Source organism: Dipodomys merriami, unplaced genomic scaffold (genome assembly GCF_024711535.1).
Source record: "Dipodomys merriami isolate MVZ:Mamm:240054 unplaced genomic scaffold, mDipMer1.0.p SCAF_27, whole genome shotgun sequence".
Taxonomy (NCBI): domain Eukaryota; kingdom Metazoa; phylum Chordata; class Mammalia; order Rodentia; family Heteromyidae; genus Dipodomys; species Dipodomys merriami.
This window is the reverse complement of record NW_027204159.1, coordinates 4,789,666-4,805,066: the sequence shown is the minus strand read 5'-3', so window position 1 is coordinate 4,805,066 and position 15,401 is coordinate 4,789,666. Positions and strand designations below refer to the sequence as shown.

The following is a 15,401-nucleotide window of genomic DNA, read 5'->3' as shown; positions in this document are numbered from 1 at the left end:
AGCCCACTTATTAATTGGGCAGTTGTTTCTTTGAGGATTTGTTGTTGGGGGATTTAATATTTTGAGTTCCAAGTATATTTTAGATGTGAGACCCTTGTCCGTTGTATGGCTAGTGAAGATCTTCTCCCAATCTGTGGGTTTTCTATTGATCTTGCTGGCTATGTCCTTTGCCATGCAGAAGCTCTGCAACTTCATGCAATCCCATTTGTCCAACCTTTCTTTGATTTGTTGTGTTTCTGGGTTTCTATTAAGAAAATTTCAGCCTGAGCCAAGGAGACCTAGAGTTTCTCCTATTCCATCCTGTAATGTTTTCAGAGTTTAGACCCTTTATTTTATAGATGAGTATGCCAAAGTACAGAGAAGCATTTCTTCAAGGTCATAATGATTGGAAGGTAACTGAAAGCTTATTTCCTTATTCTTTTCCTCAAAACTTGGTGGAGAGCCTAGTTAGTACCCATACCACTAATATGGTGTTAACTTGATATAATTTATTCAGGAAGTAAACCCAAATGCATTAGCCAGACAAATTAGCAGACACATCAGAACCTAGGTTGAAATCTAGAAAAGGTGTCCCATTTTAAATGAGAGTTGAGTAAAAGAATCAATTTTTAGCAGGAGGTGGAAGCTCACACCTGTAATCCTATCCATACAGGACACAGATTAGGAGGATCATACTTTAAAGTCATCTTGGGAAAAAAGTTCTTGACACCTCATCTCAAGCAATTAAAGCTGGATATGGTGGTATATACCTGTCATCCCAACCACACAGGGAATGTAAATAGGAGGACTGCTGTTCAGGTTGGCCTGGACACAAACTCAAGACTTCAGTCTAAAAACAAAAAAGGCTATAGGTGTGAGATTCAAGTGGTAGAACACTTTTCTGGAAAGTGCAAGGCCCTAAGTTCAAAACCCTGATGTAAAAAAGAAAGGAAGGAAGGAAGGAAGGAAGGAAGGAAGGAAGGAAGGAAGGAAGGAAGGAAGGAAGGAAGGAAGGAAGGAAGGGAGGGAGGGAAATAATCCATTTTCAGTTAAATTGATGCTCAGTGTAAAAAATTCAAACTTTTTTTTGGTACCAGTCCTGGGGCTTGAACGTTGTCTCTGAGCTTTTGTGCTCAAGGCTAGTGGTGTACTACTTGAGTCACACCTCCACTTCTGGCCTTTTGGTGGTTAACTGAAGATAACCAATTAACTTGCTTGAGCCTGGCTTCAAACCATGATTCTCAGATCTCAGCCTTCTGAGTAGCTAGGATTACCAGCGCCTGACTCTGAAAAAGTATTAATGTTGTCAACATGCATAATAAATATCTTTTCCTATATATGCATGCACATTATTGAATAAGGCTAAATTCATATATGTTGAATTTCCATATCAAAGTATATTTATATTTACATTATTAATGACAGACCATATTCCAGAACACCTGAGTTAGCTTTAAGTTCTAACAACAATGTATCAAAATGCTCATTTCCCCCTACTCTTGCCAGTCTTCGGAGACTTTCAATTGCATAGGTGAAAGAAGCAAATCTGTTTTAAAAACTTTTAAAAAGCCTCTAAGAGAACAATACTTCTCCATTAGCTACTCTTTTTTTGCTAGCTTATCTTTGAACAGAGAGGAAAGTAGGATATTTCAAAGTAAAAATCCCAACTAATTGATGTTAAATACAAACTATTTTAATATATTCACCAACAAAGATTAATAACTGTGCATAATAAGAATTCTTCTGTGAACCATCTCCAAGTAATTTTCCTACCTGCAATATTAAAGGGCTAACTCTGATTCCCCCTGGCACTGTGCCCCTCCTTAAAAAAAAAAAGAACTCTCAGTAACTCAAAGAAGATTTACTTGGTGATCACCTGCATGAAGAAACAGCTTAGGTGGCACAGCAGTCTTGGAAGATGACTTCTCTTGCAACATGGGTAACAGCCTAGAGGCATTTCAATAAATGAGATCTAAGGCCTTAGTTCTTAGAAGAGAGGATAGCTGGCTAATGACATATATGTGAAATGAGTCAGAAGGCATGATGGTCTTAAAAACTGGATGTGCCTGGACACATAGCTATGTTAGAAATACAAGTGAGTATAGGATCCAAATAAACCAGGTAGTGGTATGAGACCCAAACAGAGATATTGCTCTTCCTTAAAAACTGTCCTTTTTGATGTAATCTACCTGACAGGGTCTTCAATCCTCTTTTACCTGGCAGGCAGTAACTTGATGGATGAGGGAGGATAAGAGAGAGGCTGCTGCTGAAGAATGAACCACACTCCAAATTATCCAGATAAAGAACAACTTCCATTATGCTTTAAAAAGAAAATGTCTAGAGCAGATATTTGCAAAATGACCTTGCCAATTGGCAGCTTGTTAGAAATGCAAGTTCTCAGGCTCTACTCCAGGGTTCCTAAATCAGAAACTCTGAGGGTGCCACTAGGAATTTGTGCTTTAACAAGTCCTCCTAGATGATTCTGCTGTCTCACCCTCTGGCATATAAGTAAACTACTTAGATACTTACTGTCAGTGTTTTCAAGTTCTCAAATTAAAAAAAAATTACAGTTAAGTTACACATGTTTAAAAAATGTAGAACTATGAAGTGATAACAGATCCAGGCACTAGTGACTCATGCCTGTAATCCTAGGTTCTCAGGAAGCTGAAGGCTGAGGTTCGTGGTTTGAAGTCAGCCTGCACAAAAAAGTCCATGAGACTTTTATCTCCAACTAATTACCAACATGCTGGATGTAGAGCTGTGGCTGAAGCAGTAGAGTGCTAACCTTGAGTGAAAAAAACCAAGCAAGCGCTCAAGGCCCTGAATTCAAGCCCCAGTACACACACAATGAGGAAGGGGGTGGAAAGAGGGAGACAGAGGGAGAGAGGGAGAGAAGGAGGGAGGGAGAGAAAAAAGAGACATGGGTTTAGATGTATAAAATATGATAGGTTTAAAAGAGCCTTGTACAGGGTGCCAGTGGCTCATCCTAGCTACTCAGAAGGCTGAGAACTGAGGATCACAGTTTGAAGCCAGTCTGGACAGGAAAGTCCATGAGACTTATCTCCAATTAATCATATACACTTAGAAAAGGCTGGAAGTGGTGCTGTGGTGTATCTCCAATTAATCACAGAAAAGGCTGGAAGTGGTGCTGTGGATGAAGTGGTAGCCTTAAGCAAAAAGATGCTCAGGGACAGTACCCAAGCCCAGTTTGGACCCCAGGACTAGCAAAAAAAAAAAAAAAGGAATGAAGAAAGGAAGAAAGAAAAGAAAGAAAGAAAGAAGGAAAGAAAAACAGAAGGAAAGAAAAAAAGAAAGAAAAAGAAAGAAAGAGAGAGAGAGAGAGAGAGAGAGAGAGAGAGAGAGAGAGAGAGAGAGAGAGAGAGAGAGAGAGAGGAAAAGCCTTGTCTGTCATTCTGCAGTATATGTTTCAGCCAGGGTGAGGGGGCCATTTTATAGATTTTTGATGAGTCTCACTACAGCATCTACATATATACATGAATGTGCTTTGATCATATTCCGGGATGTTTTCTTCCAGGGTGAGGATCCTTAAAACCCCACACAGATGGTAAGCATATTTTGTAGAATTATATTGATTCTGAATTTGTGTGTCATTGACTCATCTACATTAGGTTTAGTATGACAAAATATCATCTGGACCAAAGAAAATATTTTTTTATAAAAACCCAGAAAAAAGATCAAAGCCTTTGACAGAGCTTTAAACAGAGTATTATGTTGTGCACATGTTGAAAGGCTCTGTGATTTTTCTAATAAAAGAGTTTCAATAGTATCTTGTTAATTCATTTCTCTGGATAGGCAGAGAAAATGTTCCTACCAAATTCTGTGGAAAGTTATGTATAGCTTTTAAGAAACTACCCAAGTATTAGTCAGTGTGTAATATATACCTAACAGTGTTTGAGAATTCCAGTTTCTTCTCGTCCCTTGTCCTTACCAATGCTTGGTATGGTGCCATAGTATGGTAGCAAAGCCGATCTGTGGTAGGACAGCCATCCCAGTAGGGGTATAGTCGTATTTTACAGTGATTTTATAACATGCATTTCCGTAATGACTAATATGTCAAATATCTTCTCATGTGCTTACCTGTCATTTGGCTATCTTCTGATCTAGTCATTTCAATTTTTATTTAAAAAGAAATAACAAGTTCATATTAAGACATGGATTTTTACTATGGATCCAGTTGCATCTCTTCAGATTCTTATGTGGAAACCCTAATATATTTAGAGACAGGAGATTAAATGAAATAAGGGTAGTACCCTGATACTAAGGATTTGTGTCTTTATGATACATCCCAGGTGCTCAAACACATTCCCTCTCTGACTCCCTTCTTCCTCCCTCCCTCTCCTGAACACACCAAGAAGCAATCACATGAACACACAGCAAGATGGAAGCTGTCTATAAGCAGCCATGAACCATGATACAATGAACATAGACTTATGGCCTCTGGAAAAAATTGTTTTAGCCACCCAGTCTATGCTGTTTTGTTTGGGCCACCTGAAGTGACAACTATGAGCTCTATAGAAGCTTTATTTGCAATTGTCCCAAACTGAAAAACCATGAAAATGAATGGGAAAACAAATGTGTAACACACAATAAAATACTACGAAGAAATAAAACTGAGTGAACTTTTTCTATATACAACATGGATAAATCTCAAAATAATTGAATTGAGTGAAACAAACCAGACAAGAAGACTTGACAACGTGTGATTCCATTTATATAAACTCAAGAAAGTTAGGTAATTTATAGGTTAGTTACAGAAAGCAGAGCTGTGGTGCCTTGGGAAGTGTGGTGAGGTATGGGAAGGAGGGAGGGATTCCAAGAGTGTGGAAGAAAACTTTAGCCAGTGATGGACATGTTTACCAGGTGATGGTTTTATAGATGTATACATTTGTCAAAACCTACTAAATTGTTTGCCTTAAATATATGTAGTTTATGGCATGCCAATTATACTCAATAATACTGTTAAAAAGTCTATGGAATCATGAAATGTGTGTGTGTGTGTGTGTGTGTGTGTGTGTGTGTGTGTGTGTGTGTGTGTGCTAGTACTAAGACTTCAAGGCAGTACTGGGACTTCAACTCAGTGCCTCACTCTCATTGAACTTTTTTGCTCATGGCTGCTACACAACCACTTGAACTATCCCTCCAGTGTGGCATTTTGCTGGTTCATTGAAGATGGTGTCTCTCCAACTTTCTGCTCAGGTTGGCTTGGAACCTTGAGCCCGCAGATCTCAGCCTCCTGAACAACTAGGATTGCAGGCAGAAGCCACAGGTGCCAAGCTTGTGAAATCTTATCTCTAAAAGCTCCAACTTTTTGTTGAAGAGATTTAATTTTTTCTTTTTTCTAGTCTTTACTAAAGAGCTAGAAGTGAAAATGGCTCACCTAGCAAAGAGCATCTTGCGTGTGTCATGACAATGCTTTTTTTTTTTTTTTTTTTTAACCTTTCTCTGTTTGGAGCTGGTAACAGAATTCCTGGCTTACCTTTTCCATTATTATCAGAAGTAAAGCAGCAAACACACACCCAAATCAAAGTATTATAAAACGTGGGGCAGTGAAATGCAAACTAGGGAAAAAAAGATTACGTTTGTACTTTTTGTTTTTGCAAGTTTATGTGGCTCAGTTAACTATTGTGGTAAAGAATAAAAATTCATTATATCTTCCAATCACATTTGGTAACTTGTGTTAGGGAAAGTCTACTTAGAACAGCAAAGCTTCCATACCCAGAGAAACTAAAACTGAAAGGTGTCAGCCCAGAAAAAAAAAAAAAAAACCTTGCAATAAAACCCGAAGTTGATGCAGAATTTCAAAACCTGCTTCAATGTCACAGAAATCCTGAGAGATAAAATAGGTTTTATTTACAAAAGGTAAAGTTCATGCCAAACACGAACCTTATTTTGTACTTTGGAAACAAAAAGTGGCGATCTGCTTTTAGATGGGGGCCACCGTGTCAGGGAAGGATGAGGCTTCCACAAATCGCTAGAGATTGGAACCCCCCTCCTCACCCCGCCTCATGTTGCAAACTGTTCACTTTATCTCTATTGTGCTGTGGAAACCACTTTTTAAATAGCACTACCTTCCTGATGTGTGTGTGCGTGTGCCAGTATTGGTGGTTGAACTCAGGGCCCGGGTGCTGTCTCAGCTTTTTTGCTCAAGGTTGGTGCTCTATCGCTTGAGCCACCTTGTATTTTTGGCGGTTAATTGTAGATAAACTGTCCAGGCTGACCACGATTCAGGGATCTCAGCCTCCTGAGTAGCTAGGATTATAGGCGTGAGCCACAGGCACCCAGATTTCCCCAGGGTTTTAAAGCTTTTTCTTTTCTTTTTTCTTTTAGCTCGGATTACCCAACCTAATGGGTGGGAGAGGAGGGCACTCAAAAACGATGCCTTACGCAAAAGTTTTTACTCTAATATTTAGTATAGAGCAGAGACGTTTTCTGGGAGGCCCAAAGTCCACCCGGCTCCACGTCCTCCCCAGGTGCCTCCTCTGAACTGCGACTCCCTGCTGGTTCCCAGCTGGAGAGCCCCGGCTGCACCTGCTCCCTGAGTCTCAGTTTCGGCCCTAACTCAGCCTTGTTGCCTGTGCACGGACACGGGGACCCACCAGGGGTCACTGCAGCCTCAGAGCTATTGTGCCCGCCAGTCCTGACGGCGGCGGGCCGCGCGGAGGGCGTGGGACTGGGTTCGCCCAAGGCTGGGTGGGTGGGAGCACAACTGCGCCCGGCCCTCTCGGAGCCAGCCTCCCGGTCTCCCAGGGAAACGGACACCGCGACCTCCCGACGGCCGCTGGGGCTCCGGCGCTTCGCTGCACGCGGTTCTCTCGACGAGACCTGTCGGCGGCACCTAGCCGCTCCGCCCTCCGTCCCCAGCTGACGGGCGCCCGGCTGAGGTCCTGGGGCTGCCGCGTCGCTGCGGGCCTTTCTTTTGCCCACGCCAGGGCCGGGCCCGGGAGTACCTGGGCTGCTTCCGCCCGGGGCGCCCCCTCTCGCGCTGCCAAAAGAACTTTCCCCGGAGCCTGCGGGGCCTGGCGTGCGCCCGGGGCGCACCCCCGGCCCCAGCGCGCGGCGCAACCAGCCCCGCACCCGCGGCTCCACCGCGCAGATACCCCCGACTCCCGGCTTTCCTGAATGTTCGGCCGAAGCAGCGCTCCTACTCGGCGGCCGGGCATGCCCAGAGGGAGAGCTTGAACTTGCCTCCCCCCGCTCCCCAACCCGCCGCGGCCCTCCAGCTCCCGTGATGAGTTCGGGAGCCCCTAGACGGCCAGCGCACCCCGCGACGAGCTGACCTGCCCTCGCTGGTTTCGGTAAGCAGCCCCGCTGCCCTTTCCAGTCCTCTTCCGGCCTCTCGCTGCCCGAGGGTTGGGGCGTGAGGGGTGGTCGACCCTCGCCTCTGCCCCTGCGCCCCTGAATGGGACGTGTGGCCGATACAAAAGAGAAACCCTACCCTCAGCCGACCCGGGGCCCGGGGTGGGGGTGGGGGGCGCGGGGCGGGGGTGAGGGGCGCGGGGCGGGGTCGGCTCTGGAAGTGCGCGCCCGCGGGAGACTCCGCGCCCCGAGGGGCGGCCAGTGCGTCGCGGCGGGCGGCTGACCTGGCGTGGGTGGGAGGGAGCGACCGAACGTCTAGGGACTTCCAGTCCGGGGAGGGTGTCTCGCCTTTGTCCCTTCCTTGTGTGTGTGTCCGTCCCCCTCACCCCCCCATTGCCCGGCCACTCTTGTCGTTCCCAGGGCTGCGGGAGGAGCCGCGTCGCCCCTGCCTTCAGGAGCCGGAGCTGCAGGATGCGCGGGGACGCGCCGCCGCCCTCCGCGCCCAGTTCCGCCCGTGCTTCCCCGGCGGCGCCCGGGCGCTGACCTGCCCCGCCGGCTCCGCCCGGCCCGCTTCCCGGAGCCCACCGGGAGCCGCTCGCTGGTCCTCCCGCCCCGGCTCCGGCTCCGGCTCCGGCTCCGGTCCGGACGAGACATTAATGCTCCGTGCGTGAGGCGAGGGGGCGTCTGGGCGCTTGGGTCGCCGCTTTCTCTCCGGGCTGCAGACGGTGGCAGCCGACATGGGCTGCTTCTGCGCTGTTCCGGAAGAATTTTATTGCGAAGTTTTGCTCCTGGATGAATCCAAGTTAACCCTCACCACCCAGCAACAGGGCATCAAGGTAAGTGCGTCCGGGAAGTGTTCCGGGCGGGGTGTGTGTGTGTGGGGGGGGGGGGCAGGCTGGCAGCCCGGAGGGCTCCGGAGTCCTCGGCTTTGTGTGCGGGGAGCCGGGAGGGCCGGCTGTCCCTGAGCGCAGACCGAGGGAGGACGGACGTGTCCGGGTTGGTGAACTTCGAGGTCCTGGTAAAGTAAGTTTGACGTCCCAGAGGTTAGCGAACGCGCCCACTCCCGGCCGAGACTCACCGCCCTGCAGCGGGGACAGCTGCCCACCACCCATTTCTTCCCCTGGAAGCCCCCGGAGAGGCTCAGAATGGAATAAGACAGGTTGCACTCCACCCCGCCGTGGAAGGCATGATTCCTATAGGCCCTGTGGAAGGCCCTTTCTTTTCTTTCTTTTCCTCCCCTTCCCTTGATAGCGTTCCTGGGGAAGTCACCTAACTCTCCGGGTCTCGGTGGGTGACGGGGTTCCTCGAGTTTGTCGCTAAGTAATGCATTAACGTTTGCACTGAAAACAATAATTTTCCGTCCACCTCCCTATTTCTCAAAGCACTCCGGAGTAACTGCGCTCCGGCTTGTAGTCGTTCAAGGTGCAGTTCCTACTAACAACAGAGCCCAAACAAAAAGCCTGAGGAGCACTCCTACCCTGATCCACTTCCCTTCATTCAGGCGCCTGCTTAAGTTTATACCTGACAACCTGAGGCTGCGCCTGCGCGCTCGTTTTCCTTCCTCCCCACAGTTGTAACTGCAGCGGGGGACCGAATCCCGGGCGTTTTATTGTTTGGTTTTCCTTCCCCTTCAGTTTGAATCACTAAGGCATTTTTAGATAAGGGCGGCCTGGCCCCCCTTTGATAGAGCTGGCTGGACTGGGAAACGCAAGGCCCCGATGCTAAGTGTCCTGGCCCAGTCCTGTCATTTCAAAATCTAATCCTAATGGTGATGTGGGGTGGGGGTGGGGCAGGCGGGGGCGGCGGGGAGGAGGAAGCCCTGGGCATTGCCTGGTGCGAATCCACTTTTACATAACTTTACCCATACTAGGGTAGCTAGTTGTTCCTGGCTAGAAATTGCAGGCATAACTGTGGCTGTTTTGGGTTATAGTATTCTAAGTTCACAGGTATGAGCCTTTTGTAGGAGAAACTGGGCAAAGTCAATCAAAGCTATACGATTGTGAACTCTTTCCTAATTGAGGTAGTTGTCTAAGATATTATTATTTCCGCATTAACTATTAATAAGCAAAATCCAATCCGATTCTTATTTGGTGTGTTCTTATGTGACCTATAACATAGACCCTTTTGGGAGACAATGTTCATTTGGTATTTTCAACTTTTATGTTCCCAAATACGCCCCTGGCCAGGTCAATGAGATCTGGGAAGGAACTTACAAGATGATGGAACATTCTATGGTGTACTATGTGAATAGATAGAATAAAATAAAATTATAAACGCCCTGTTCTTGGTGATACATAGACTGTGGTGTGTGAGTGGAAACAATTAGAAAAAGATAAGTGATGATCCAATATTAAAACAACAAAGAGATCTTTCTGAAGTGCAAAAGCCTAAACTCATCTGGAGTCTAAAGTCATCTGTGGTGTAAGCTTCCTATTTAATCATGAAAGCCATACTCCTTTCAGCTGTGCAGTATGTACATTATTCTGTCAAGAGAGCAGGCAAGTCTTGGGGTCAAATAGAAACAATTTTGTCAAAGAAACAGGAATCAAAAGTCCTGATCCATAATCATTTTTAATAACCCAAATGGTGCTTATCTTGTTTTACTAACAAGTTGAAAATTGTGTAGTAATTCAAAGGCACCATCAACTTTATAATACTGTTATTCTGGCTGTATGCCATATAACTAAACAATAAGTTAAGCAGGCTTTGGTTGGAAGTAATCATTTCACACCAGGCTTGGACTCTTTTGGTGTCATAAAAGCATGCTATGATTATTTTGAAGGCCATGTGTGTAACACAGATGTTGTCTGCTGAAGAACCATATTTTCTGTAACTGCCATGTTGCATGTGTTAATACCTCTATACTTGTATCCACTAAACTAAAACATTTATCAAGGATAGAAGGTTGGGAAAAAGCACCTCACATATAAATGATACTCAAATACATTTAATTATACACGTATTTTATTCTGTGTATACTTGACCGTTGATAAAAACATTTTCCTAACTTTCTTGCATTATGATATATAGGTACAGCTATTGTATATTATTGTAATTAGATAAATTAGTTTCTCCTTTAGTTCATGCGTGAAAAAGTAAATGATTTAAAGTTAATAGCCTATGGCTACTATTATGTATTTTCTTTTGAGATGATTTTGGTTGTTACTAATTAAAAACAAAGATAATGCTATGTACTTTCTAAAGTAAGAGAGATCTTACACTGCTTTGAATGCAGAAAAGAAATGCTTACATCTTCAGATCGTAGAAAATGAGCAAATTTTGATGAAAAATTTCAGGAATTTCTAAGTATTGAGTCAGAAAAGTCAGACCTTCAGGCAGTATACCTGAAATTTAGTATGTTAAACTATTTCTAAAGTTTTAAACTTGAAAAAATGCTCAGAAACTTAATTCTAGTTGAAGCTATTATACCAGGAAATCCACTTGTAAATGCTGGAAGGATAAGAAGAAAAACAATAGCCGGGCGCTGGTGGCTCACGCCTGTAATCCTAGCTACTCAGGAGGCTGAGATCTGAGGATCGCGGTTCAAAGCCAGCCTGGGCAGGAGAGACCGTGAGACTGTGAGACTCCTATCTCCAATAAACCACCAGAAAACCGGAAGTAGCGCTGTAGCTCAAGTGGTAGAGCGCTCGCCTTGAGCTGAAGAGCTGAGGGACAGCGCCCAGGCCCAGAGTTCAAGCCCCATGACCGACAAAAAAAAAAAAAAAAAAAAAAAAAAGAAGAAAAACAATGGAAAATTGGTAGGCAAAAACTGACTTTCAACTTTATTTTAACCTTATTACTGCAAGCATGTTTTTGCATATATTTTGAATATTTTAGTATTTTCATGAAACTATAATTATATATTGCTAGAAAATACTGATTTTTCACTTCATGTGCCTGATATATTTATTGACAGTTGTGGGGCTTGAACTCTGGGCTTGGGTGCTGTCCCTGCACTCTTTAACTCAAGGCGAACATTATACTGCTTGAACCACAACGCCACTTCCAGTTTTTTAGTGGTTTATTGGAGATAAGAGTCTCATGGACTTTCCTTCATGGGCTGGCTTTGAACCATTATTCTCAGATGTCAGCCTCCTGAGTAGCTAGGAATACAGGCGTGAGCCATGGTTACCTGGCTTCATGTAAACTATTACTAACATGTAAACTATTTTCTGAAAATAGCAGTAAAAATAACTTAGGCAAGCAAAATCTTTCCTCTGAAATTAAGACAAAAGTATCACTTTTTATTTTTCAAAGTGTTTTTTAATATTTATTTTGAGATGACCCTCCTTATTTTTCTATCCTCAAAAGAAATAGAAACAGCCAACTTTGCATTAAAATCATTCACATATTTTATCCTCTAATAAAGAAAATTTTGCTGATTTCTAAATAGTTACTGAAGAATTACTTAAAAAAAACTAACAACAAAAAGAATTTGCTTGTAGTATTGATATAATAATGCATTATGAGTTCCAAGCTTAATTGTGGTAAACAATGTAGAAATGAAGAGAGGCTAGGCAAAACATTTTTTTTTAATGTGTGCAATTTTGAAAAGTACTCTATGGATTTATCACACATTAAAAAACTAGTTATGAAGTAATTATCTAAAACTTAGGTAAAAGTTTTATATCAACTTTAGAAAAAAGAATCAATGTGTTGCCATTGAAATTATTTCAGCTTGATGCTAATAACCACATACCTTATATGTTCAAATAAATATTACATAAGTGGAAAATAACATTTTATTGAACAAACGGCAAAACAAACTGTAGTATTTTTGTGTCACTATTAATGTTACATAGGCATTTGCATTCTTGCCTTGGACGTAGCCTCATTTGACTAGCAGGAAGTTTCCTCCCCCTCCCCCCCCCCCCCCCCCAGTTCATTGTTTGAGCTCTATCCAAGATTTGAAAAGACCAAGTTTATATAAGCTGCAAACTATTGGTTGTATGTTGCACTCTCACAATGGCCTTTAGCTGTTTGTCCTCTGCTGCTATCTCTATTGTTTATTCAACTTAAGAATTTCTGCTATGGTTGGTCTCTATTTTTTTTTGAGTAATGTTTGTTCTAGGACACTTTTGTTAGGCCTTTTGTAATTCTCTGAGCCAGAATAGAGATCTTTCTTTATGCTCTTTTAGGAACCTAAACTTGGTGAGTCATACTACTTTTCTAGATTTTATTTGGCTAGCATAAAGTTTCTCAGGGAAAAAAAGTCACAAGGTGTGATTATAAATTTAGGCCTCAGACTTGCTGTTGCAAATATGAGAGTCATGTTTTCACTCATCAAGCTTTTCGACCTTAGTAAACATAAAGGTTGTAGGTTTTTCTCTAGGTATGTTGGCTGAATTAATGAATTAATATGGCATTAAGATAGAATCTCCACTAACATTTTTAATGGCTTTGAGATATGTTGTTCAGTTTACCCAGTCAAAACATACAATGTGTGCATTAGCAGTTAAATAATGTTACCTCCTTACCATCCCAAGGTTTGAGAATTACTGTGAGTCAGTTCTGATCCTTTGGTCAGTAATTTCCTAGTAAGCCAGAAAAATAATTACAAGGTGAGGTTTTAGACCATAGGCATCTCACTTGAAAAGAATTGTAATTTTCATTGCATTTGAATTGGTACAGAAAACATCTCAGAAGATTGAGGGAAAAGTGAAAAGCAGTAGCTTTTCATATATTAGACATATATATGAATACCTGTGGCTTTTTGTATCAAACACATAACTTAGAGTTAGACCCGAAGTAGGAGTAATGTGCAGTAGCATTTCTATTAATGGAAGTGGACCGATGGTCTTCATAGGTTAGAAAGTCAGATGTGAGTGGAATGGAAAGTGTCCTTCTTCCATACGGCTGCACCAACTTTCTAAAATTCGTATGTGACATCCCAGTTGAGGCTGCATAAATACCTCTTCAGTATTTCATAAAGATTTTTTTCTTGAAAGGGTACTGAAATGACTTTTATTATCCATGACTTGAATATAATTTAAACACTAAGGGAGAAAGATTAGTTACCTGGAGCAGCCGATGACTCCCTTTCTCCAGGGGCTTATAATGTTCTTGATTGATGATGAACCAGACTTTTTGTAGCCCAGTCATTATATCTGTCTACTCTTTAATTCTATAAGTTGAACTAAGTTTGAACTAAAGTCAAATGAATGCAATGTTTTCAGCATGAGTGGGATAAATAAGGTTAAATCTAAATTGAATGAGCAAAAGTCCAGACTAACTTCTGATTAGGCCTGTGGACATTCGTTTGGTTTGTTAAGATATTTACAAGATGAAAAAGTGATCCCTATCCCTGTGCCTGTTTCCCCCCTCCCCCCACATGCTTTGGAATGTGTCATGTTTTATCCCAGACCATAGAGCCAGATAATTCTTTAATATGGGAGGCTTTCCTGTTTATCCATTCTTGTAGTGGCTCATTCTGGTCTAGAGATAAAGTCCAAATGTCATTTTTTGTTTGGTTCAGCACCCTACCTGGTTTATCTATACCTATCTGCCAAAAGGACTTTCCCTCCTGCTTGCACAGCTGTGGAGTTTATCAAACATTCCAGATGCTCTTGAGCCTTGTTGTATCCTTTGTTTTTCCTTAAACACATATTCAGCTGAGCAGCTAAGAAGTAGAATTAAGTGCTCATCTATTTTTCATACACATCTTAGTTAAGGCACCTGCTAGGTTACAAAAATGCCAGAGTAAACTAATAGAATATTTTATTTCTATGAAAAATTTTGTTTTTCACTTCGATGTGAAGTATATTTGTCTACAGGCCTGTAGTAAACCTGACTAGTCAGAGATCAGGTTGGTTGTATCTCGCCTTCTCCTTTTGACTGCTTTGGCAGAGCTTTATCTCCAGCCTTTAAGCACAGGTAAAGCTTGTACATGTTGTTCCTGGTCAGCTTGCTTGGGGTTGTAATGACTAATTGCTATTTGCTTCTGCATCATGAGTTTGTCTCCAAGTTTCACATGTTAAGATTAAAAAGGCACCTGTTATCACATGTTGTAGTATAGACTAGGTGTGTGAGTTCAGGAACCAGTCAGTTTACTTTGTGACTCAAAAAGCTTGCAACTGCAATGTAGAGAGTTTGTACCCTTCTTGAAAATGTGCATGACATTCCTGTGCTCCCTGACCCATTTCCTGTTTTTTCTTTTGTTTTTTAGAGTGAAACAGATATTTTTTCTTAATGTTGTCTATGTTAATCCCTTACTCTGTAACTAAACATTCTTGTAAGGAGATTCCCAAGGGCTAAATGGCTCCTTTGGAGAATGTCCTAATCATCACTGAAAAGGATAGGCTGCTTTTCCAAATGTGAAACTTGTTTCCTAGTGGGGGAGACTGATATGTTAAGGAAAGTGTGGGAGTGCTAACCTGGAGTGCCAGTGATAGCTCACCCAGACAACAAAAGGTCAGATGGGAAGGGAGGGTCAGCAGGGATGATTTTAGGGCTGGCTGTAGAACATTGTTTATTGTGCTAGAACTAGAGCTTGAACTCAGGACCTTGAGCTTTTGCTTGGCTTTTTTGCTCACAGTTGATGTCCTACCACTTTGAGCCATACTTCTACTTTTGACTTTTTGTTGTTTATTTGGTACTAACAGTCTTTTGGATTTTTCTGCTGGGATTGGCTTTGAACTTTGATCCTCAGATCTCAGCCTCCTGTGGAGCTAGGATTACAGGCTCAAGCCATTGGTGCCTGGTAGCATATTATTTAGAAAGGATACATTGTGAGCCTACCATAAACCACAGGTAGTGACTGAATTTCCAGCTTATTTATGTATTTTTTAAAATAACTATAGCATAAGACAAACTGTAGAAACACATGACAGAGGGCTTAAATTCTCCCCAGGACCTCATTCTGATCTCTGTCAGAGGCAAAGATCCACCTCACTGTTAAAGAATCAAAGAGAGAAGACTGAATGGCAGGATAACACATCACAGCAGTGTGAAACAAAGAGGAGGTGGTGGGGCAGGGTGTGTATCTTCTTGTTGATTTCTACTTTTTGTCTTCTGTTTTTTTCAGTTTTGCTTTCTGTGTTCGGTAGGCACCAGTACAGGCATTGCATGTAATGGAAGTTGGGAGCAACAGGAGAGGAAAGGGATAA

General features: G+C 42.8%; 1 protein-coding gene across 2 annotated transcripts in view; it reads left to right on the top strand.

Annotated features, from left to right (window-relative positions):
• Positions 1–6,801: 6,801 nt before the first annotated feature.
• Epb41l4a (erythrocyte membrane protein band 4.1 like 4A) overlaps positions 6,802–15,401 on the top strand; it is a 237,591-nt gene continuing 228,991 nt past the window's right edge. The window contains exons 1-2 of one of the 2 annotated variants that reach the window (XM_070036044.1): positions 6,802–7,295; positions 7,717–8,132. In XM_070036044.1, coding sequence (XP_069892145.1) covers positions 8,034–8,132 — 99 coding nt within the window. In that variant the 5' untranslated portion in view covers positions 6,802–7,295; positions 7,717–8,033. The remainder of the gene's footprint in view (positions 7,296–7,716; positions 8,133–15,401) is intronic. The other variant, XM_070036043.1, reaches the window with a different exon arrangement.